Source organism: Uloborus diversus, chromosome 5, assembly GCF_026930045.1.
Source record: "Uloborus diversus isolate 005 chromosome 5, Udiv.v.3.1, whole genome shotgun sequence".
NCBI classification, from domain to species: domain Eukaryota; kingdom Metazoa; phylum Arthropoda; class Arachnida; order Araneae; family Uloboridae; genus Uloborus; species Uloborus diversus.
This window is the reverse complement of record NC_072735.1, coordinates 25,324,934-25,350,259: the sequence shown is the minus strand read 5'-3', so window position 1 is coordinate 25,350,259 and position 25,326 is coordinate 25,324,934. Positions and strand designations below refer to the sequence as shown.

The 25,326-nt window shown below is 32.6% G+C and overlaps 1 protein-coding gene across 1 annotated transcript in view; it reads left to right on the top strand.

Moving 5' to 3' along the window:
- Window positions 1–25,326, top strand: part of LOC129222515 (uncharacterized) — a 300,099-nt gene that overhangs the window by 155,484 nt on the left and 119,289 nt on the right. The window contains exons 3-5 of the mRNA XM_054857026.1: window positions 9,759–10,101; window positions 13,358–13,483; window positions 17,899–18,020. Of these exons, the coding sequence (XP_054713001.1) occupies window positions 9,768–10,101; window positions 13,358–13,483; window positions 17,899–18,020 (582 nt within the window). The 5' untranslated portion in view covers window positions 9,759–9,767. The remainder of the gene's footprint in view (window positions 1–9,758; window positions 10,102–13,357; window positions 13,484–17,898; window positions 18,021–25,326) is intronic.

The following is a 25,326-nucleotide window of genomic DNA, read 5'->3' as shown; positions in this document are numbered from 1 at the left end:
TGTTCATAAAGGCTGCCCCTTCATTTCCGCGCATTTTTTTTACCAATTACTAATTCATTAATTTTGCCTAATACATTTTGCATAATATCAGATCATTGATTTATTTTGAAGGTTATCGGGAGAGCACTGGTAGGTGATTTTTTAATCAGCATTTTTTAAAAATTTAGTCCACACGTGGCCAATCGTGATCGTTACTTTTGCTCTTTAGATTGCAGCTACACAAAAGTTTGAAATGAAAAATTATGTGTCGTCAACTGTTAAAAAGTTACACTGTATTTAGAATATTTTAGAGCACAAGCCAATTGAGAAACTTTATATGGAATATCCATGGTAACCTTATACACATGTAACATAGACAACCAATGTTTTTCCCAGCATTTGAATGATAACTTTATTTTTTAAGTGTTTTTACTTATTTTTAATTTTTATGACGTTTTTATTTAAACCTCCTCTGAAACGCCTGTAGGAGACACTAAATAACACTTACAATAAATTCCGTTTATGCAAATAAAATGTGTCGATGCTGCTCAGTATTATGTAGTTAAAAAAAGACTTACTTGCTTTCGTATCGGGAATTGTCCCTATTTATTATTATTTTCATGGTAGAAATTTATTAAATACTGTGCTTTTTCTAGTGAGGGATTATAAATTTTGCATTCAATTTCAGATTTAGAATACTATTGTTTTAATGTCGTTCTTCCTTGAGGCACTAATTTTCCCGAAAATAAAAATAAATTTCCAGTTATTTTCTGTGTGATCATGGGCGCCCATATAGGGGTGCAACTGGGGACTGGAGTCTCCCCTCCCCTTGGAAATTAGAATTTCCTTGCTTTTAGTACTTTTTTCTTTGCATAAATGTAAAAACATTTCTTTTCCAACCATTAATGAATAAGTTATTAAAAATTATAAATTTTAATGACTCTAATATGTCCTGAAATCGGTTTCCATGGAGAAAATATCCTGCTAAACCATGGGTAGAAATCTGAGCTCCCCCCCCCCCCTCTTTCAATTTTGTATATGGGTGCCCTTTTGTGTGTTTACAAGCAATTATTACAAAAAAATTTAAATTTATAATTTAGAGTTGGTCTTATTTCGGAGAAGGTAAATTATGGAACTTCAGGTTGGAAAAATACCACTATAACTGGGCTATAACAAAATGTTCTTCTATAACTCGAGTTATGTAAAAAAGGAAGACATGTTTAACATGTTGAAAGACACATTTTTAAACATGTAACTTTTTTAAAAACTTATTACTTTTTCCCTTGATTTCGTATTTTAAGTCTAGTTTTTGATGAAGATACTTATATGTGCACTAAAATTTAATCACTTGTTAAATTAATATTTTAGTGCATTATTAACATTTAAATAATTAATTGGTAACTAACTCATTGCACAATTTAAAATGTGTATTCTATTGTAGAGATTCTCATTGTGGTCAAGTTGCTAAAAATGTGTCTTTTTTAGCAAACCCTCTCTTAATGAAGCTATTTAGCTGTTTAGATCTCTAACTAGAATGAAAATTGCTTTGCGAAAGAAAATATTTTTGTTTAACTCTGCTGTATAATGTTTCGTGGATTTTTCATATGCATAATGCAATGTATGGAAAAGTTAGTTGCTTAGTTATGAATGAACTTTTTGGTATGTCAGAATATTACTTATAAGATCTAGTTTGTTAAGAACTTATTTTAAAATATTTCGACACTTCTGTGATACCAAAAAAATTGTTTTACATGGACCTTGTTCATTTTAAAGAAACGCAAAGAAAATCTAGTTATTTTACATAGCATTGTTCCTAATGAGGTTTCTTTTCAATTCAGCTTTGTAATGGATTTTATTCAAATAAGGATAATTTTTATTGAATTAGTTTCTTTAAAAAGAAAAAAAAACTTAAGTAAGCACACAAAACAATTTTATCTTACGAAGACATTACATAAGCAGATTTGTTCGAGATAACGCTTTCGAAGTCTTTTTAAACTAATTTCTTGGGTACTATTTACTCATAAAGTTATTTTTCTATTTAGCATTCCTATCTCAAGGAGTTTTTTTTTTTTTTCGTTATTGTATCTCAGGAGAATTTTTTTTTCAGCCGTAATTGGATTTCCTTTATTCAGTAGATTTAGGAATCTGTTTGCTGAATGCAAAATATTTATTCATGATTCTTCTTTCCTTCATTTAAACGAATAATACTTTCAATCTTAGTATTTTGTCATTTTTCATTAAAAAATGAATAATACAGTTCAGTTGCTGTCAAAACGGATTTTTAAAGAATAACCGTAAAACCAAAAGTAAAAAAAAAAAAAAAAAAAACACACACACACACATAAATAGACTGAAAATTAACTCACTGCTTTTGTATTCCTCTGCATTAAAAAATTAAAAGTATAGTATGGTTCGATTGATGTCAAGTCTGCATTAAAGAAACAATTGCACCATTAAAAGTAAAAGGTGTCAATTATAAGTAGACAATTACTAATAATGTTCTCCTACGTCTCCCCCCCCCCCGTCAAAATTCTATCATCTCATAGTTGAAGATTAGGTTGGGATATGGTTGGGATTTTCATTAAACATATTCTCTAAAAACAACAATTTCAAAAATGACGGAAAAGTACTCAAATTTGAACATATTGCAGAGTAAAAATGGCTCCGACTATGTGGTATTCCAATTTGAAACATTCAAGTACTCATCAAATACTCAAATCAATATGTGCTCATTTTTGAATATGTAATAATTTCAAAATTGTGTATTAACCGAGTTATGTAGTACTCGTTTTTGAATATGACATAACTCAGCTCACTATTTGAAAATATGGGTACTCAACTCATATTTGAAACAAAAGGTTTCAAGAAAATTTGAAAGCATTAACGCACTTATTTTTGAAAACTTCCATTTTTCTCAGTGTATGATTCTCTATGATTATGAAATTTAAAACAATATTATCAAGATATTTTTCTGCGTAAAATAATCATATCAGTTCAATGTTTTTATATCGATTATTGCTATTGGTTGTCATACTTATCATGCGGTCCATCGAGGTTTTGTGATAGCTGGAAAAAAAAAAGCTAAAAATTTTAAGAATCGGTTGTACGTGCTAATTTATGTGCAAGTCCATCGTGAAATGTAACTACTTATTAGCTTAAATATTGAATTCGACCTAAAAAAGACTTTTATGATTCAGTGACTTAGTCAAGAACGTTTTTTAATACAGTGAAACCCAGATTTTACGTTTCTCAAGGGACTGGGTTAAAAAAACGTACAATACGGGGAAAACGTAAAATACGGGAAATACATAGCAGCAGAACTAATGTTGGGACCCGGTGAAAAAAATGTTAAATTCTGGGAAAACGTAGATTTGGATAACGTTAAATCGGGGTTTCAATGTAACACACTTTATTATTCGTTCTATTCTGCGGCACGTGTGAAATAGTTGCGTCAGGACAACTGGGTTGTTTCACCTTTTTCAAAAATATTTTTTCTGAAAAAGCATGGTCGAAAACATGGAGTGAATTATTTATGTTGTTTTGTAACTTTAGAAATATTTCGGATCCAAAGGCTTAATTTCTTATTTTAGGGAAGAGATATTCATAATTTCGTTTATTTATTTTTTTTTTCCTTTTTTTTTTCTTGGCAAGATAACACTTTGATAAATTTAGCAGCATTACGTTTTTTGAATAGGAGCTGTCTATAAATAATGTGACACTTTTTTTTCCAATATTTTTGACTCCCCTCATCACTAAGTGTCGCATTTAACCTTACCCCCTCCCGTCACAGTCCACGCTATTTTCAATAATCATATTGTTACAAAAAGAAAGTGATGTCACAGTTCTTCTTCCCTTCATTACAAGCTGCCACAATTTTTTTTTAATGGCAACACTGATTACAGTAGAATATCGAAAATCCGAACCTGTTGAGACCATTTGTAGTTCGAATTTTCAATTTGCTCGTATTTTCAAAAAAGCCAAGAAAATATCGTTTTGGAAAATATTATATCATTGAATCCAATAAAGTAGTTTTTAATATACGTAAGCGTAACATAGAATACAGCACATAATGCTAATAATATGCAATTACGTTTTTTTTAAGCAAAATTTGACAAAAATTAACTTTTATTTTTACTGCAAAAAATGAAAAATATTTTCAGAACTGTATTTACTCTGAGAAACTGTTATGCGTAGTTTAAAAAAAGAAAATTAAAACTAATTTTTGCAAAATATACCGATTTCACACAAAAAATTGAATTAATTTCTGTTAGGAAAAACCGACTAAAACTCATCTTAAAAAGTCACTAATTTTCGTCTCAGAAAGCTTTGGAATATACTTTCGGATTTTTAACGTTTCAGTTTTTCGACATTTCGGATTTTTGACGTTCAGATTTTTCATGTAAAGGGTGTTTTTTTTAAAGGTAGGGAACTTAAGGTTCAAATGAAACACCGTTAAATCATATAAATCGCCATGAATTTGACTTTATTCGAAAGATGATTCTTTGCTATTTTTATTTAAATATGATTTCTGGTATATGGCCACTTCGGCTGGCTTGGAGAACGTCTAATCGGGAAGTCCAATTTTCTATCATTTTTTGCAGCAATGGGGGCCGTATGTGAGTGATATGTGGCGAATGTTCCTGTTCAAGGCGTCAATCGTCTGTTGCTTATCGGTGTAGACCTGAGACTTCACACTGCCCCACAAAAAATAGTCCAGCGTACACTGTTAAAAATTTTCCGGAAAATTTACGGTGATTGTTACTGGTATCCATGTTGCCAGTAACTATTACCGTAAAAATCAAATGTTACTGTAAAATTTTACGGTTTCCTCGGTAGGCCACAGCAACCAATTTTAACTGGGATCGCTTTTTTCACCGGTATAAATTACCGCAAAAATCAGCGATGCTGTAAGTTCACCATTTTACTGTAACAATTACCAGAAAATCTTCCTAAATTTTTAACAGTGTAGTTAAATCGCATGATGTTGCAGGCCAATTCACGGGTCCATTAAACGAAATTATTCGTTCACCGAGAGTTTCTTTCAACAAATCAATTGTGACACGCGCTGTGTGGCGTGTTGCACAGTCCTGTTGTCTATTCATGATGAAATAACAAATCAAACTAAACACAAAACAAGCGACAATTATCAAAATGGCCCACAAATCAAACAGTGTTCCCGACTTAAAGTTCTATACCTCTAAAAAAAAAAATTCACACACTCACAGCTTTCGAACACTATGCATAATGCATGAGTACCTTATAGACAAACCACGCAGGTAGATCCATTACACACATTGTCTGAGAACTTTCACAGCATTTTTCATGCTCATCCTTAATGTATATTTATCTACATTCATGAAACGGAAAGCAAAGAACAGCCATAAATATTCTTCTTCCTGTGTAAAGGCCGAAACTTAATGAAGCATTTTGAAGCATAAAATGCTTTAAGATCCGACATCGATTTCGTTTTTGCTGAGTAACAGCAGAAGATATTTTTGAAGAAATTGTCCGAATTTCGTGTCTTCCATTCTGGAAATTCTTCGTTTTTCATATTACATGACATAGCCATTATGTCGTCCTATTTTGAACCGGTTGAAATGGATATTTTTATGGTTTGCATTCGTGCATGAAATACTTTCTTCATATGGAGTCTTTTCGGGCATTTACATTCCATGTGCAGTTTTTCGTTTTTTAGTATTTCCCTGCTGGATGAAATGATAATATAGTAAAAACAAAAAGCATTTTTCAACATTTTTTAAAAAGCAATTCTGTTATTGGGAGGTGAGTTTTTTTTCATCAATTTTTTGTAGAAATAGTTGGCTAAAATTAATTTACAAAAAGGCTCTTCAAGGACTAGAATAAAATTATTAAACAACCACCAAACACGTAGTTGTCTCATGAAATTGCACAAAAATTCTAAAGAACGAATTTCAGCTTACGAAAATGAAAATCTATTTGTTGTTACGAGCCCAACACAACTTCAGATAATCTTTAAATAAGGACTGCGTTCTTCTAAAAACACAGGAAATTTATTTAAAAATATGTGAAAAAACATTCTTAACAATTGCTTCAATTTCACAGAAATTAAGCAAATATCGTAAAACACTTTTAACGCAACGGTAAATACATTTTTACATCCATATAAGGTAAAACACGACATAAATATCACAGTGCATAGGCTTCGCAACAACACAGCTAAAACAAGCTCTCCAGCTTACAGCTAACTGTCAACACTAACTCTTAAGTACCGATACGTCCGCCATCTTGGGGTTGAACGATGCTTTCTTCCTATGTCTGCTATAATGATGTAGCATGTTTAGCTTCTTGATTGTGGTGTTTCTTGATTGCGGATTAACATGGAGTTCATAAGAAACCACAATCAAGAAGCAAAACACGCTACTTCACCATAGCAGATATAGGAAGAAAGCATCGTTCAGCCCCAAGATGGCGGACGTGTCGCTACTTATTCTACAATTCAGGGCTTTAGGCTAAAGGCCTGAAGCAGCTCCTTATATAATGTTTGTTGAAGTTTCATAAACATTCTAGCATTTTCCGTCTCCGATTATTCAACTAAATTGTGAGGTTCCTGGACTTATCCATAGGCTTTCTTTATTTGTTAGGTTTGAAATACTACTATAAATGCATGACAGATTTTAAATGCAGTCAAACTTGACGATATTCGGCGATTTCTCGCCAAAATTAAGTTGCCAAAAATGATGCCAACTTGGCGAAATCTCTTAACTTTCTCACTAATTCCACCGACGTAATGTTAAATGGGGTATAGCGGGCAAAACCAACAAAAGGTTAAGTTGCGAAAAGTAATTTTGAGTGAAAATAAATGCAATAAACGCCAAATTTAGCAAGATTACAACAAATTAAGCACATAAAAACATGAAAACAACAACGATTTACATAGTTTGTGACAATAAATATAACTTCAAAAGTAACGTGTATGTTTTTCTGTATCTATTTATCCATCTTTAACAATTTTTAAAGGAATTTGAATGCTCAAAACATTATTCGTAAATAAAAAATAATAATAGTAGTAACTACAAAAAACATAAATCACCATATTTATCTCTCTATCTTCTTTTCTGTGTATTGATGTTATGAAAAGAGTGCGTGAGTAGGTTATGATGAAACACAAATATAACTTATCATAAACTTTTAGAGTTTCATTTGCATAAAATGACCTCAAGCGTTAAAAAAAACTTTGGAAACTACACACTTGCATCAGCTGTGAAATTATGTTAAAATTTGATTTCACTCATGTCGTAAAAAGCTTAAAATTATCTTTTTCCTAGTAAGCAAAACTTAACTCATCGATCAACGAGTCAAAACTGGTGTTTAAAAATAAAAGTTTCTAAATCAACAATAAGTTAAATTTAAAATTTATTTTTTATCTCAAAGCAATTGAAACATCCAATCTTATTTCGTTTTCTTTGAAAGGTAGGCATAAAAAACGGTGAGGTTTAAGAAAAATCTATTTTTTTTTTCGTATATTTTTGTACATTTATACCTTCCACGTAGGGGAAGGTTGCCGTCAATGAACCACATAACACTTTTGACCTTTTTTAGGAACGAACCCCCATATATCGAACTTCCACATATCGAAATTTTCTATATATCGAAATCCCAGCAAATTTCTATGTTCATTACATAGAAAAAATGTTTCTATATATCGGAAAAATTTCTATATATTGAAATTTTTTTTCGAGACATTCATAGATTTTTTTTCCTCTTTAGACTGTTTGTCTCATGAAAAATAAAGGTTAGGGGAGAAAATTATGTTCACTAAAGGTTGCTACGAAACTCATAAGGAATCTGGGGTTGAAGGGTGTGTAGATAGGTCGTTGTTTCGTTCTAGAATTCTTAAATTCCCTCAAGTTTATTTCAAATATCTTAGTTGTAACCAGTAACATTGTAAAATCAGTTTCAAGTCATCCCTTTTGTCTGTTGATTATCGTTCCTAGTCGTTTAAGCTGCAGTAAAAATCATTCAAGTTAAGTAGATTAATTTTTTACTTTTCTCTCGATTTGTCAAAACGAAAATCCCTTAATTTTGCGGATCAAGTTGAGTTGACAAAGAATGAAGATGTATGAAGGCGCAAAAATGTAATTTCTGTTATTTTTTTAATTAACTTTCAATTAATCCGATGCTCGTGTAAATTAGGTTTCATACACGAAAATTAGCTTTAATTTTAATGTTTTAATATATTTTTAGGATAAAATAAGATCGTCTCTATGTATTGAAATTTTTATATATCGAATTTTTTTCCGGCAATTTGCTACTTCGATATATGAAGGTCCGACTGTAGTTCAGACTCAAACTTTATATTGACGATAGGAATAATTACTCAGCATGTTTTTCCTTTAATAAAAATATTCACTTTTATGCTAACTGTATTCAAAAAATGATAAAAATTTAAAAGAAATATTTTAGCATGTGGTCCATTCATAGCAATCAGTTGCTATGGATGGACCATTTGGTTTCCATCGATGGACCACATTCTCAAATAAGAAAATCAAACCGTAAAATATAAATAGTTATTACAGGAGATAAACACACACTAGAAGTAATAGTAAGTTGTTCAAAAAGAGATTTTTTTTTATGACAGGAGAAACATAAAAAATCCCCAGGATTCACACAACGCAGCTGTTTTCACCACACCTCGCTCACCACTTGATATTTTCTAACATGTGACTTACTCTTCCTAGCTAAAATTTCATGGGACCTCTTTTGAACAAATGGGAGTCTTGTTTCATCCAAGTTCAAAAAATTTTATCCACAAAGATTTTACTTTACAGCAAGGATTTTGCTATAGCACGTTGCATGCCTTCAGTTATCCACTGGCTTTATTTCACTTATTTTGGTATTTTTCTCGAACAACAAACGTACTTGAAACGGTATGAAAATTTACTTTAACAAATACAGAATCGACTACACATGTTTTTAAGTTGAAACTATAACTGAAGGAAGTTTTCAAAAGTTATTTTAAAAATATTTTTTCATCAATATCACATTTATTTCAAAAGATTGATCAATTATTAAAGATAATTGAGCTGAATCTTCAATAATATTTATAAGACTCCAAGAATGAATCACTTTGTTAGCTGGTTCATTCATAGAAACACCTAGTTGTTCAATGATAGCATTGCGTCATTTTGAATGTTCTCATAGTTGTTACTGCTGTGACGATTCACGATGAAACTTTAAATATTGGGAATTGTACTTGAAAATGTACTCTTTCAAGCCAATGTTCCCATTTAGTTGTTCAGTAATATTCAAAGCATGTAAAAAAAAAATATATAAATGTCAATGATTAGTGAATGAACAGTATAAATTCTATTTGGACGTTTTACAATATGATGTATTGATTCAAGCTCCTTGATGATTCTGCATTGGATTATTTTGAGATAAAAGAATACACGAAAACTGATTTCGTGCATGAGAAAACTCTGGTGGGGAAAATATCTTCGAAGTCCATTCATGGAACCGGTTCAATGACGGCAACCCTCCCACATATTAACGGCAGATTCTTTAAATCACAAAAAATATTTTCTGCGAGACATTGCTTTTCACCTTATTTTTCGTCAGAAATCATGTTTTCAAAACCCCTTCAAATTAGAGTCTAATGTGGGTCTGGTTATCAGCGTTTGCATCCAGTATTTTCAGTTCTTTTTGCACCTAAATGAGCTCATGTTAAAAAGTGTTTTGAGTGCATGCTATGTGTCATGTTACAAACTATGTGACGTAAAACAATTATATTTTTTCCCCAGGTCCTAAAAATGACCAAGTCAAAATGGAAGATCCTTCATCCATTTCTTCTTCTCATCCTCATCAGTACTTATCATCCAACCTTGGCTCAAGACTTAATACCAGAAACTTGCCAAACCGGTGATCCTCACCTAGCAATCATAGAACCTGATGCGGACATCATGGTTGGTGCAATTTTGGAACTACACAATCCAGGCCGTGGCATCTTCGGATGTGGCCAGCCGTCCGTAGAAGGTGTATATTACTACGAGGCCCTGAGGTGGGCTCTGAATGTCCTGAACAAGAAAACTGGGGTTCTAGAGGGATTTCCAGTGCGAGATTCTTTTGTACCTGGAGTTAAATTCGGTAAGTGCAATTGTTGATAAAAATCGGTTTAATTCTTCCAGTTTAGTATTTCTGATAAAGTAACGCTAAAGAATGTTGGTTTTCATTCAAGTATAACAATAAATATATATATATATATATATATATATATATATATATATATATATATATATATATATATATATATATATATATATATATATATATATATATATATATATATATATATATATATATATATATATATATATATATATATATATATATATATATATATATATATATATAGATAGATAGATAGATAGATAGATAGATAGATAGATAGATTAATACAAAATGAAAAATATACCTACTTAAAAAATGTCAGATACTTTTGTATAGTGGAAAATTATTGTATGTACAGAGAGAAATTCTTGTTTCTGCGGAGCTTATTGTTCGCTTATATTAAACGTAAGAAATCGTAAATCTTCATTACGAATTTGTAAACCTATGTTACGAATTAGTAAACTGCATAAAACATTTGCTAAAGCGATGATCGTAGAATCATCATAAGGTGACCGTTTAAGCTATGCCAACTGAAAGATGTGTCAATCTGTTTAGCGAAGCATTACATTGTAAAAAAATTCCGAAACGTTACTGGTTATCTCCGTGGAACGTTTCGGAATTTCAGAGGTTTTCACCTATTTCCCCGCAAAATCAAGTATCTTCGCAAAAAAGTTCCCTGAATTGCTAAAATATGCACGAATGAAGACTTTTCACTGGTGTGAAAGATATTTTTTGCTACCAGTTTAAAGATTGATTGAGCATGTTTATAAGGTGAATCGGCTTCAATTTGATCACTGCCCGTCCAGATTGACTCAACTCCCAATGGAAGCAAATGAGTGACTGGATAGCTGCAGCCTTGCGAGGTAGGAATTGCAGGCAAGAAATATGCTTGGTTCTTGCTTGCAAATTTCGCGTAGCTTTGACCGTGGTTGCTCTAATGCTTTTGGGGCTTTCTTGGGAAATTAGGAAGGCTCTAATAACATACATAAAACTTGTTTCATTTTTCTAGAAGGTTCACGTCAGGTTTTAACAGGGGAGATTTCACAATATTTCAGAAAGGTTACTGACTTTTATCGGAAAACGTTCCTGGTTTTTGTAAGAAATGTTACTGGTTGAAATTGGGCACATCAGCAGCCTATTATTTTCCAGGAACGTTTTTGAATCGTTTTTACAGTGTAGAGCCTGCGAAATACATTTCTTTATGTAATGTATGAAACAAGTTATTTTTAAAGAACTTCAATCTCCAACATTGTATTATGATTGTTTATATCTTTCGAAATATTGACATACTTGTTTTTACTAAAGTTAGTGCAGGAAACTGATCCATTGAATATGATTGTGCCTCAAACATAATATAATCATCATTTTTTTTCTTTATTTTATAATTTTTTAAAAAATATTTGGGCAACGTATTGAAAGATAGCAAGTTGCCGGTCCTTTGCTATTGGTTCATTTTTCTTTCTTTTTTAATTGTTTTTACTTAATAGCTAACCTTTCTTCTCTAAGGACGGGACTAAAATACTTAGTTTCTTACCAATTTTAAGGAGCACCGTAAATGCTTTTCCAAACAGTTTTATTTGTTAGCTTAAATTCTAAACAAGTCAGTGGCAACAAACACTAACAATTACCATGGAAAGATCTCGATAGGTGAAAAACATGCCGTTTTTTTCTTTTTATTGTCGCTAAGGGATAAGTATCAATGTTTCAAAGCCTTATCTATATTGCCGCAGTTAAACGATCATTTCGAGAATTTAGGAACCGTGCCAATTTCTCAATTATCGAAATTACCCCATCGTTGCCAATAGGGGACAATTTGGCCTGATCGGTAAGGCATCGGACTTGTGACCGTAAGACCCCGGCTTCGATCCTAGCCGGTCGAAGATCTACCGTCTTCATTAATGGTGACTGGGGGGACGTTAAATCTGCTGGTGGTCACAAAGTCCTCTAAGTGAACATGCCTCTGGGGGTGCTGGAGAAGGGATTGCTCTGATGCTGTTCTGGATCAAAAACTCTTCAGGATTCCATCTAACTGGTCAAACCACAAATAGTGGTAGGTACGGCGACCCTGGAGTAAAAAGTGGAAAAACAGCAAGGGGCAATCCTCCCAATGTATTAAGAAATGATTATTCAATTAATAAAATGGAAAAATCTATAAAGCCTGTCCTTGGAAAACATAAATAATTATTACCATTTTAATCTAAACGGCATTTCTATGAAGATACAGTACCTTGTAATTTATTCCTGAAAAAATACCAAGATTGTTTCTTAAGCATATTTTAATACTTTAAATATATTCGGAAATTAATTACACATTGCTGTTGTTTGTGCCTAAAAGTTGTGCTGGTTCATTGTTCAGTGAAATGTTGATCTGAAAAATATTACTCGTCAAATACCACTAAGTAATACTTCGTAAGCAGCTTCACCTTCTAAGATACTAAAACTAATTTTAATCTGTTGAGTAGAACTGCTATTCGAGTTATTTAAGAAAAAGTACTTAATACTGATATTGGAATGTCTGTATTTGTCAGTGTTATCAGTATTTGAAATTCTTAAAAATAAGTTTGCCCAATATGCTCCAGAAACATTCTAATATGTCTCAAGTTGTAACACCATTAACAGAGTTATCTGTTAAGTAGCTGCCATATGATATCCTATAGCTTTTAAGAGCATATTAGATCAATTTATTACTTAAATCACAATAAACATGTGCTCAATAAATTACTGCGATTGTTCTGATACATAAAGTAATTGCAATGACCTCATCTATTTTCCGATAAAAATTTTAAGGAAATATCTTTAATTATTATCTTGCATTTTCAAATTATTTATTTATTATTATTATTATTTTTTTTTTATATCACTTACAAACTGGCATCACGACTAGAGAAAAAACTGAATCGATTTTTGTTAAAAGGACGTAAGTCACAAGTAACAATTTTTTCAAGAAATAAAAAAAGAAAAACTTCACATTGAAGACATTTTCAATATTGAAGGACAGAAACCATGATTTTGTTAGCTTATTTTGTCGTTAGGAATACAGTTAGAAACATCCTTTTGAACCAAATCAATGTTAAAGCAATATAAAACCATATCAGACTCACCTTGATAAAAATTTGGTTTACGCCCTTTTAACAAAAAGTTAATCAACCACTATTATTCAAACTCTCCTGTTATAACACATATGTTTTGTTACTTAAAATTACTTAAATTCAAAAATATTGTTCTTTTCTAGGATTGAAGGTTTATGATTCCTGTGGTCACAAAGATCTAGCCATGAAACACATGACGGAGCTATTTCCCATCATGAAGTTTGGCTCGGAATCTTGTGATGATATGCAAGAGAATGCAACCGTAATTGGTGAGTACAATAGGAACCTCCTTTTATCTACGAAATAGTTGAAGAGCAAAAAATAAATAAATAAATAAATAAATAAATAAATAAATAATTAATCATAATCTTTAAGAGTTTTTCCACGGAAAACTGACATTTTGTTCCCCATGTGACGGTTTATATATTTTATTAAAAATAAAATTTAAGAAGGAATTTAACAAAATTTTGTTGCTTAAAAAATTACAATTCTATGCGTGATTTCTTAAGTGAAAACTTAGTTCATTACTTTTCAAAATCATTATCTTCTAACAAAATGTATTAGTTGTCACGTGCGGGACAAAATGGCGGTTTTTCTGTGGAATGGCCCTTAGCTATAAATCACAAATTCGAGACAATTTATAAATAGATTTTATAAATTCATTGCCATCTGCAGTCACCTTAAATATCAGGCTCTGAGGTTAAAAAAAAAAAAAATTCTTTGCAATCTTGAAATTTTATGATGCAAAATTTGGGGGAAAAGGAGCAGCATTTCCTTATAAAACTAGACTCTATTCTTATAAACTAAGAACGTTGTAAAGAATTAGCTAGAATATTGGCACAATTTGTCATATTTTTAGCCATTAGAATTCTTAGAACATTTGATGCGGCCATTTATTAGATACCAGCTGGACAGTATTTCAATATCACAGTAGAACCTCGGTTAACCGGATTAGGACCAGACATGCTTTGGTCATTCAAAAATTCCGGATGAAAGAGAGCACTTAGAAATGGTTTTCAAGAGGCTAAACTATAACTCTGTATTTGAACATGTACACTTTTATAATGTAACTACTAAGTGACTTTTAAATTATATCGCTAAAAAGGTCCAATTAAATGTGCAAAAATGTGTCATTAGTGCAAATGGATCGAGAAATAGTTTGCTTACAAAAATTTTTAATAAATAAATAAATAAAATAAGTAAATAAATAAAATTAAGTAAATAAATATCAAGAAAACAACGGTCGGATAAGCAAGGTTCCGGTTAAAAGAGTTTCGGATAATCGAAGTTCTGCCGTATTTTATTGCTTGCATTTTTTAAAAATAATTTTTGTGTAAGAGGAGATGTTTTCACTCCTTTTATCATCTGCTGTTTATTCTCCAAATGTCACTCAATTTGTTTCTAAACACCATTCTAACTAAAACTTTCCAACAGAAACAAATAAACTTCGAGTGATAAAAAATCACTAAACCTAAGATGCCGAAATCTTCTCCTTAAACGAAAAATAACTCATAAAATTATTTCTTTTCCATTCATTAAAAAATAAGCCCCATGATGGATTCCTCAACTTTATTCCCACGATAAAAAGTGCAATAAAAATCCTTCATCGCCATAAAAACATGTTGTTAAACATTCATAAGCGTTTCAGTTGATGTGTTTTTAATACTTTCCGTCGCCACTTTTTGTACGCACCGGATGGCTTCAGTTTCTTTTTCGTTTAATGATAAATGACACGATGAAAACGATGTTGCCGCTGCTGCTAATTTCATGCTGGTATGCTTCGGTGTAGTGTTTACCGTGTATTTCCTATATGCGTGTAAATTTTAATGACTTTGATTTTTTTTCTGATCAGAGATATTTTGTTGCTGCACTTTTTCGTTATTATTAGTTGTGTTTAGCAGGTTTCTCTGTAATAAAAGTAACAATAACATTATGCGTTATTGCTATTTTTTATTCTGTATATCTGAAAAAAAAAATCGTGTTAGTACGTATTTTTTCTTTTGTATACATAAATGATGCTGAAAATTATTTGGGAATTGGGACATTTATGAAATTGACTCGAAGAAGATAATGTGCTTGTAATTCTGAAAAAAACAGATGGAATTATGAAATATAATTACTAATTAATTATGAGTTATAACTATTATCATCATCCCCCCATCAATGAAAGTAGCTGTTAATCATTGATGAACGTTCCTATTTTCGAAATACAGTTACGATTTTGTTAACTCGGGTTGCTTTGTCATCACACTTTTCAATTAGTATTACTAATGAGTACCGTATGCCTCCCATTTCTTTATGTATAGTCATGTATAAAATGGTTTGTTCATGAGTAATTTATGAAGGGTTTGATAATATTTTGACCACTCTGTTACACATTGTGTGTATGTGTGTCAGGGCGATTCAAAATACTATGAAAAAAAATGAAAGATTACTGTCCTTGTTCCACTAGGTAAAATAAATTATCAGATCAAAATTTAGATCAATCGGAGCATATTTAGGGGCAGCGACAAATTGAAAGTTTTGAACTTCTAACGATAGTTTGTAAAAGTTCAAGGTTTACAGATCACTTTCAAATAAATCTATTAACTATAAGAATTTTCTAAAATTAGTAAGATTATTTTCTTGAGCCCCTTCTTTTGCAGAGAAAAATTTCCATCGCAAAGTAGGTGACGGTGATATCCAATGACGTTATTGAATTTCAATAGGCGAGAATAAAATGTTGTATTTAACGGTACCATTTCAGGAAATTGTATTATGACGTTTGTAAATGTAAAATACCTTCTTCACGGTATTTCTGTACTTGATTATATCATTCTAAAAAACCTTTCATGAAAAAAAACTTTGTTTTTTTTAGTAAAAACTCCATTTTCTCCGTGCTAAATCAGCACCTGTACTGATTTTTTTTCCCTTGATTCTATAATCTCATATGAAAAAAAAAAAAAAGGTTTTGTGGAGAATTCGATCTCCGAAAATACATATACAGTGAGCGCTGGGTAATTGACTCAGTGATTAATTAAATAAACCACTTTACCGGATCAAATACTCAAAAGCAGAATGAAATCCAGCTTTAACGTTAAAAAACTGCCGAATCAAACACTCCGCATAAATGAATCAAGCGAATAGGGAAGTTGCAACCTATTAAATGTTCATATTTTGGCTATTGGATATGGTTAATTGACCCTCAAAACTAAAAAATGCACCATCGCAGAATTTTAAAACACCGTGGTTGATTTTTAATGAATTTTTAAAAATCCACGCGCAAAAGTGCGCGCTTCTGAAACGTCACGAGCCTACGTCACAGGGCGCGAATGGGCAGCCTTCCGCCGAAGATCCCTTGTTTTCGCTAGGGACATTTTGAGCGCGCTGATATTTTTATTTTTTTAGAAATTCAATAATCCTTTTGAACACACTATGGAGACCGGATTCGTTAAAGCACAATCTAAATAATCTTCCTCATGTAACATCAATGATGATATTCAAATATTTCCGAGAGGATGAGAGGTTTAATGTTCCAGAAACGCGAGGAGTTAAATGCGAGGAGATAAGCCTTTTACGTTTCGTCTTCGAAGTCAAATGCGTGACCTTCGGCTTCTCCCCTATCGGAAGAGCGCGTGACGTCACTTTCTATGCCATTTGACGTCACAAGCGCTTGAACTTTAAAAATTAATTTAAAAAAAACTACTTATCGTATCGCAAAAAAAATTTCACCTATGATGTTCATACATGTTACTCTATCATATAAAAATAAAATTGAAAAATCGAAAATTTCCCAATTTACTAACCATTTCCCATAAACACGTAATGGTTCATCTGCGCAGTCTTTTTTTACCCTCTCTTTGCATTCTTTTAGTAAACTTAATTTTTTTCTATTTTTTTCATTCTTTTTGTAAATACTGAAAAGAGGGGAACGTAGGGTGTGTTTAGTTACAGTTTTATCTGTAAAAGTCAAAACAAAACCAGTGAGACGGAGAGACATGCTGTTGACAGGGCTTTTGCGATGCAGACATGGTTACCGGCAGAGTTAAATAGGAGCAACAACGTTCGAATTCTGAAGACTGTAAGTAGTTTTATGACATTAAAAAAAAAGAGCGCCAAAATTAATTTGTCTATTTTTTCTAATGGTACGTTATCTTGTTTGAATAAAAAAATAAAAATTAAATAAAGTACTTTTCAAAAGATATCAAATTACAAAAAAAAAAAAAACAGCTTGGAAGGAAACAAAAAGAAAAACGTGAATAAGGGACTCATATGAACTTGTGAAGAAAAGGGGATGGTCTTCCCCCTGACGAAGTCGTGTCAGTCCCTTATTCACGTTTTTCTTTTGGTCCCCTTCCAAGCTATATTTTTGTAATTTGGCACTTTGCATATTCTTTTCTCGTTTTTCTTGAAGATGCTTGTATTGTTTTTGTTTCTAGCAGCTTTGCGCAGACAATACAGTACATTTTTGTGATAACATTTTTAATTCCATTTGAATTTTATTTGAAATGTATCTCATATTTTATGTATATATATATATATATATATATATATATATATATATATATATATATATATATAACGTGCAGACATTCTAATGGTCTTTAAGTAACGTATCACGTTCAACATCAACTTATACGTTATGTATGTTTCGCGCGCGATCAACGATCCACCCTTTCATTCACCAAAGTAATTTCTCTTTCAGGCATGGTCGACATGAGTTCAAGCCTCAGCGACGATCGAGTAGCCCAAACCGCCCGTCGATTCATCATTCCAATAATTCCTTTGCACCAGGAGACCGCTGTGCCTCCCGAGCAGCTGGCAAAGGTAATGATTAGACCATCACGTGTTATTCGTTCGTCTTTCCCCTTGTTCCATTCGAGCCCGCTGACCAATGGGGAATCATTGGACATCGGAGCTCAATCTCGCTTTATGCACTGCCAGTTCCGTTAATGAAGGAAACTGATGATGTGATCCACAGTTGATTGCAGAGAGGAATACGCGTGTGGGTGTATTTCGAATGGTTCCATTCTGAAGTTCGCTTTTCGCAAATGTCCGATAAATTTAAATTTAATATCAGAAGCTTTGAAGCTAGTTGGGTAATATCACATTATGATCCTTGTAAGACTTTGACTTTATTAAAGCTTATTCTCGTTTGTTAATTGAGATTTCGGGCAAGAGAATTCCGACCGAAATATGTTCGCTTAATTACTTGTTAGTTATACATTTGAAGTCATCAACACACATCATTTTGATTAATGCATCCGGCAACCTAAATTTCGAAAATCGTTTGAAATTACTTTAGAAAACTTTATGATTCGAAAATTCCTGTAGGTTCATTTGTGAAATTAGGAAGTTCGGCATTGAAAGAGATTTTCTACTGGGTCTCTTAATTTCATTCGTCCATCAATTTTCATGTATTTTATGCCGTGCGTTGATACGAGAAAACTTCAAAAGTCTTAATTTGAAAGTTGCGTGAATACAATGTTAATTAATGTATCATATTTAAAAAAAAAAACATTTGCGCAAGCATTATTTCATTGAAAGTAACAAAGTTTGAAGACACAAGGGTACGATTTCTTCATTTTATAGGAGCCGGATTTACATAATAGCAAGTTAAGGTGGATAATTTTTGTGTTTCAAACTTAATTGATTATAGAAAATAGATACAACGTGGCAATGAAAACATAGCGCACCTTAACTAAATGAACTAAACATGGAAAAAAAAAAAGCCTGAACAGAATATTTCTAGTGAATTAAACTTTTTTAACCAAAATATGTGTCACTAAGTTAGAAGAATTATTTTTTTGTTATTCACTTTCTAAACCGTTTAGTTTTTAGGTCATTAACATCCTATCACTGCTTATTAATAACCTTTTCTCTACTTTTGTGGGAAAAATTTAAAATACGTTCGGAATCTTTACTTTTTTAAGTTTTCACTGTAAAAATTCCCATTATTTATAAGATCAATAAAAAATAAAAATACATTCAGTAACATTGAAAATAGCACCCCAAGAAAGAAGAAATGTACAATCGCGAAACTTTGCAAATAAGAAGAGTGAAATTTGATACGCAAATGATCCAAGTTTGGTGTCAATGAGCGCCACAGTATCGGTGCAATTGGGGAAAAAGGTGTTATATAGACCAGTGTATAATTCAAGATTTTTAAGTGTTGCGATTGCATCTCGATTGTTGGAGAACCTTAAAGAGTGCAGGTTGCCAGGTAGGAGAGTTAGAAAACGTTTCTCACAGTTAAGCGAGTTTGAGAGAGGTTTGATCATCGGCATGGAAATTGCGGGTTGGTCGACGAGCCGTGTTGTTGCCCAGGTGGGTCATTTGGAGTGTTCCATTGAAAACTGTTGGTGTCAGTGAACTCGAAATGGTACTTACGAGCGAAAAACCGAGTCCGGATCAACCAGGAAGACGACGAGGATAAAGGGCGACGGATAAAGGGATCGTCCGGTAAGCGCTCGTGGATCCCACAGTGACTCGTTTCACCATGCAAGCAGACGTAGAGATAGCAGTTGTCCCCGAACCATTTCTAGAGTCTAGTAGAAGTAAATCTGCAGTCCAAGCGTCCTTTTCGTGTACTTCCTTTAACACCAAAACATAAGTTACTCTGTTTACGATGGTGCGGAGCCAAAGCGATGTGGGATGTCATTGACTAGCAAAAGGTGGTGTTCAGTGATGAATCCCGGTTCATTTTGGGATCTGATGATAACGCGTACGAATGTGGAGGCATCCAGCAGAAAGGTACCATTCCACCTATTCTATCGCACGACACACTGCCCGCATCGTGGGTATAATGATCTGGAGGGGGGAGGGCATAGCCTATGATAACCGGTCCGCTCTAGTTGTGGTACGTGGAACCTTAACGGGTCAGCGTTATGTTAAGGAAATTCTGCAAACACATGTAGGACCGTTCCTAAATGGTCTCCCAGGGTCAAATTTTCAGCAAGATAATGCTCGACCGCATACAGCTACTGTTGCTCAAGACTTCTTCGGTCCTTTTGAGACCCTTCCATAACCGGCCCGCTCCCCGACTAGTCTCCTATGGAGCATGCATGGGGCCAGCTGAAACGCCAGATGCCGCCGTGCTACTCTATGCAAGATTTAGAAGTGACAGTTCAAAAGTTGGGGGACCATATGCCTCAGGACAACATCAGACGTTTAATTAGCTCAATGCCGGCCCGTATTGTGGCTTGTATTGCAGCAAAAAGGGGTCCAATGCGCTATTGAAGTAGTACTCTGTTTTTATTTCATTTCTTAACCTGTATTTGTTTAATTGTATAAATTTTGGGATCTCACTCGGTAACTCACCTATTCTGTATATTAAATTTCACTTCAATCCAATGTTTCCTTCTTGGGGCGCTATTTTCAATGTTCCTGTGTGTACATAACGTTATACGTTGTAAATAATCTTTATGATAAGAGTACAGGTGGATATCGGCAGTAAAATCTTTATCTTTATTACCGCATCCCAATCACTAATACTATTTCATTTTTTATGAATGAGCCTCGTACTACCTGTTCTAAAAATCAGCAGTCATAATACGTCAGGCGCAGATTTCTTGGTCATTTTTTCCCTTTCCATTTGTAGAAACCAGAAACCCAAGGGGGAAGGACCTATCACTACTCGCGATTGTGAAAAAAATAATTTGAATTAAAGACGTGAAAATTCAAATGAATGTTTAAGTTTATTTATATATTTTACTTTGTATTTGTTGAAGTGTTCATTTTCTTTTTGGGGGAGGGGAGGGGGGGAGCAAAGCAACATTTTTACACTATACATTAATATTATTATTATTCAAAAGAGAAAGTTGACAAAAATCGATTGCAATCTGAACAAGCAAAAAAAAAAAAAAAACGAAAAATAAAAATATTAAAAAGATTTCGTAGTAAATGAATAAAAATGGTATCATTACTATTCAGCTTTCATATCAAAACATCTTTTTATTCTACGGACTATTTATGTAGGAGAAATACATCCCATAGAACATAAAAACTTTTACGCTTAGAAAATACGACCATTCCGTTGTAATAAATGCTTTCTAAAGAACACTTTTCCCAAATCATGAAGAGCTAGTAATCGCTTTATAACGGATGAATTTCCATTTTCGCTTAGGGCGCAAACATCACCAGATAATGATTAGAAGTCGGAGCGCTCGAGCAAATTAAAGACCGTGTTATGTCAAAACAAGTTTTCGGCCTGATTACTGCCGGGATATGTTCCTTTTCCTTCCACTTACTAGTGCTCAAAAATGACGCTGAAATAAATGGGTATCTCGGTAACTTGAAATTTAACCATTTCAAGCCCGGAGCTAAGACGGAGCCAGTTTGCTAATCATCAATTTTGTTGATGTGTTATCGTGGGTGAGATGATTTGTTTGATTTACGATTGGTTAAATTTAGCATACTGAGATTATGAGAAACATGTGAGAATAAATATCAGTTGCAAAGATAAGATATGTTGCTTGGCAAGCTAGTATACAAGATTAGCAGTTGAGCAACAAATTCGTTCTGTCCAAAATATTAATTAACCAATAATGCTTAACTTAATCCGTAGTAATAATCACATCAGGAAATCTTTTTTTTTAAAGTAATTCCCCGCAAAGGGAAAAAACAGAAATAAATCGGTTTTAATCCTGCAGGGTTTCTCGAAATTTGTGTTGCCAGCTATCTTTAAAAAACGCGAGGATAGAATTATTAATTTAAAACATATTTATAGTTACTATGTCAGGAGTTCTCATCGTCGTTCAAAACTCAGGCAACTAATCTTGTGCAATTATTTTTGTGCCCACTTCAAAAATTATTCTTATAAGTAGTATCGATGGTGTTGAACTTATATAGAAGATTATCTATGTATATGCTTAAGAGAAAAAAAAACTTTTTAGGGCAATTTGTAGTCGAGTCTACTTTTTTACATATAATTTGTATTTAGTCTTCTTCAAAGTTGCACAATTTTTTTTCTTTCTTAATTCTACGTTTTACATTTTGCACTGCCCCCTCCCCTTTCTTTCAATTCAAATTGCACACATTTCTTACTGTATAGATAAATTTATTTTTCGTCGATTGTTTCATGTATTATGATATAACTTTAAATGTGTTTCTAACTTTTAAAATATCAAATTCATTAGTGTTTTTTTGCATAAAAGACAGGCTGAGACGCAAAATTAGAACTTATAGAAACATGAAATTATCAACTATGGAGCATTGAAAGTCTAAAAGAAAATAGGGAACGTTTTTAAAAAGTGAAACACAGTATTTCAAAACCTAGCTCCAGTTGGAAGTATTTTAATTTATTTATTTTAATTTTATTTATTCATGATTTTTATTAGGTAAGCAACCCTTTTTCAAAAAAAAACTTCCTAACAGTTTTTTTCCTTATTGCTGGGATAATCGAACGCAATTAGTGGATGCTAATCTTCAGTTACCTGTCTTTTTTGAAATTAGGCTTCTTTCAAATAGAATTTGTGAAGTCACCTTCCTAACTGCCGCCTCTGATGAACTCTCTGCATCCGAGATTTTTTCTATGTACAGGGTGACAAGAAATAACTTAGACACACATAATGCACCATAACTTTAACACTAATGAAAATATTACAACCAAACTTCAAAATAAATATGAATACATTATTTCGTCTAATATACAGTTGAACTCTCTTAATACGATCATGTTTAATACGAAATCACGGCTAAAACGAAAATTTTGTTGGTTAAGTTTAGTTTGTTATCTAATTAAATTACAAATACGTTCATTGAATTGAAAATCTCAGCTAAGACGAACAAAAATTTCTGACCAATTTACTTAAAATGTTCGTGGTTGAATACTGTAATTTTCTTTTTTAGAAATTATTTATCATTTTGTTTGGTGGTAAAAGTCGCATTGTGTTGAGAGAAGAAAAGATTTAATATTTTATATAAAAAATAAAGCCCGTACATTTGTTTAACTGTGGACATTTCAATTTACACGGAGATAAATCTGTACATCTTCCATTGTGGGTTACAACCTATTCCGCTATTGTCGATTATCATTTTCCTGTTTTCAATATTTTACAAAAACATTCATTTATAAGAAATAGGTGATTTTTTTTCTGAATGTACTAATAGTTCCAATGCATGAATTAGTAGTAATATCTTTTTAAATATAGGTAAGTATTTCTTCGTTTTTTTTCACAGTATCACTCATTCACGATTGTTAGGAATAACGGGTAATACGAACAAATTCATGATTTTTTTACATTTCGTATTAACAGAGTTCAACTGCATTTACAAATTTTCAAACTAGCTACCTTTAGGATTAATACAGAGCTTTAAACTTGTCACAAAATTTTCGACTCTGGACCGCAACTAGTGTTTCCAATCCCGAAATCCCGATCCCGAATCCCGCGGATTCCTAATCCCGCATTTTTTTCCCATTCAAGCATTTTCCAGGTTTTGCGGCTCATAAAACAACTATTTTCACAAGAGTCACCTGAAGTTTGAATCCTCTTCCTCGTATTTACAAGAAGAGCAAGAAAAACTGTGTGTCTCATTTAACCAACAATAGATTTTCCAGTTAAGGATATAATAAAAATAGAGTATATTTTTCTGAGAAAGACTTGGTATTCTCATTCGAGGTTTTAGTTTGAAGCATTTTCGAAAATCATCACTAAGATTTAAAATACAGTAAATTACGCTTTAGAAAAAATAAAGAAAATGTATTACATATTCAAAAACTCGCTGGAGTAGCCTGAATGCAATGTTGGAGCACTTCTGTAAGCTTTAGTAACGAACTCAAAACCTTCAAGTTACAAAAGGTGCCCTCCAAAGAAGAAAGGAATGAAAAATTTAATTTGAAGAATTTATTATTATTTATTATTTGAATTGAATGAATTTAAAGGGCACGACTTTAAAAGGGGCGTCAAAAAGTTGTACGAAACGCAGGATGACTCGCATGAGAGTGAAATAAGTTAAGCTGTTCGTGTTTTTTAATTCCTCTTTAAAGTGAGAAGTAAAATTAGCAAAATTATCCAAGCACTTTATGGAGACTATGACTTGATGAAATGCTGAAATCAAGCAGTACTAACCCCTTGCTGTAATGAATCAAATTATCTGATACAATGGCCAACGTTAATGAAGCAACAAGTGTATTATCAATGCAAGTTAAATTGGATACAGCAAATCGTTTTTGTCCGAAATTTGTAGTTCTTGAGCGAAAATCTAGAATAAGAAAAGAAAAATCTATTTTTTTCTAAATGTCGTTTTCTAAAAAACTTTTTCTATATGTCCACAATTATTTAATTTTAGTAAAACCAATCTCAGTGGAGTTACAGCATGTGCTTCAATCAAGCGCATTATTTTTAGAGGAAAAATCCTATACCATTCCATACGAGCGGCATACTTTTGCTTAGCACTCGATAATTGCTAATTAGGATCTGACTTTGTAGTGTACAATTGCTGTACGGAATTCAAGAAGATTACTAATTCAAGTAATAAAAGCAGTCCTTCCTAAAAGGCACGACTTTTTCTATTTGACATAAAAATTAAATATTTAAAAGAATAAAGTCAATCTCGCGAGATCCCAGGATCCCGCGGGATTGACTCTTTACAATCCCGAAATCCCACGGGACTGAATTTGGCGCGGGTTTGGAAACCCTAGTCGCAACTCACTTACTGATATTTTATCCCATCCCTTGATGCATAAGGATCTCTTTAGGGAAGCCAAAGTTTTAGGAAGTTTGGTAAGGACATATAGAAGTTTACATTTAGAAAGTTTACATATACTGGTTACATATAGAGGTTTGGTAAGACCTCATTTGGAGTATGCTGTTCAGTTTTGATGGTCTCCTTATCTTAAGAAAGATATTAATGAATTGGAAAGGGTTCAAAGGCGGGCTACAAGGCTAATAAATGAACTTTCTCCTTTAGACTATGATTCCAGGCTTAGAAGGCTAAAAATGTACATTCTTGAGCAAAGAAGATTCCGAGGGGACATGATTCAGTTGTTTAAATTTATTAAAATGAAAGATGTTACGGGGCTGAAGTTTAGCACTGAAAACAAGACAAGGGGTCATTGTTTTAAGCTATTTAAATCTCAGGCTAACATGGATATTAGGAAAAATTATTATTATAGCAGGGTAGTGGAACCTTG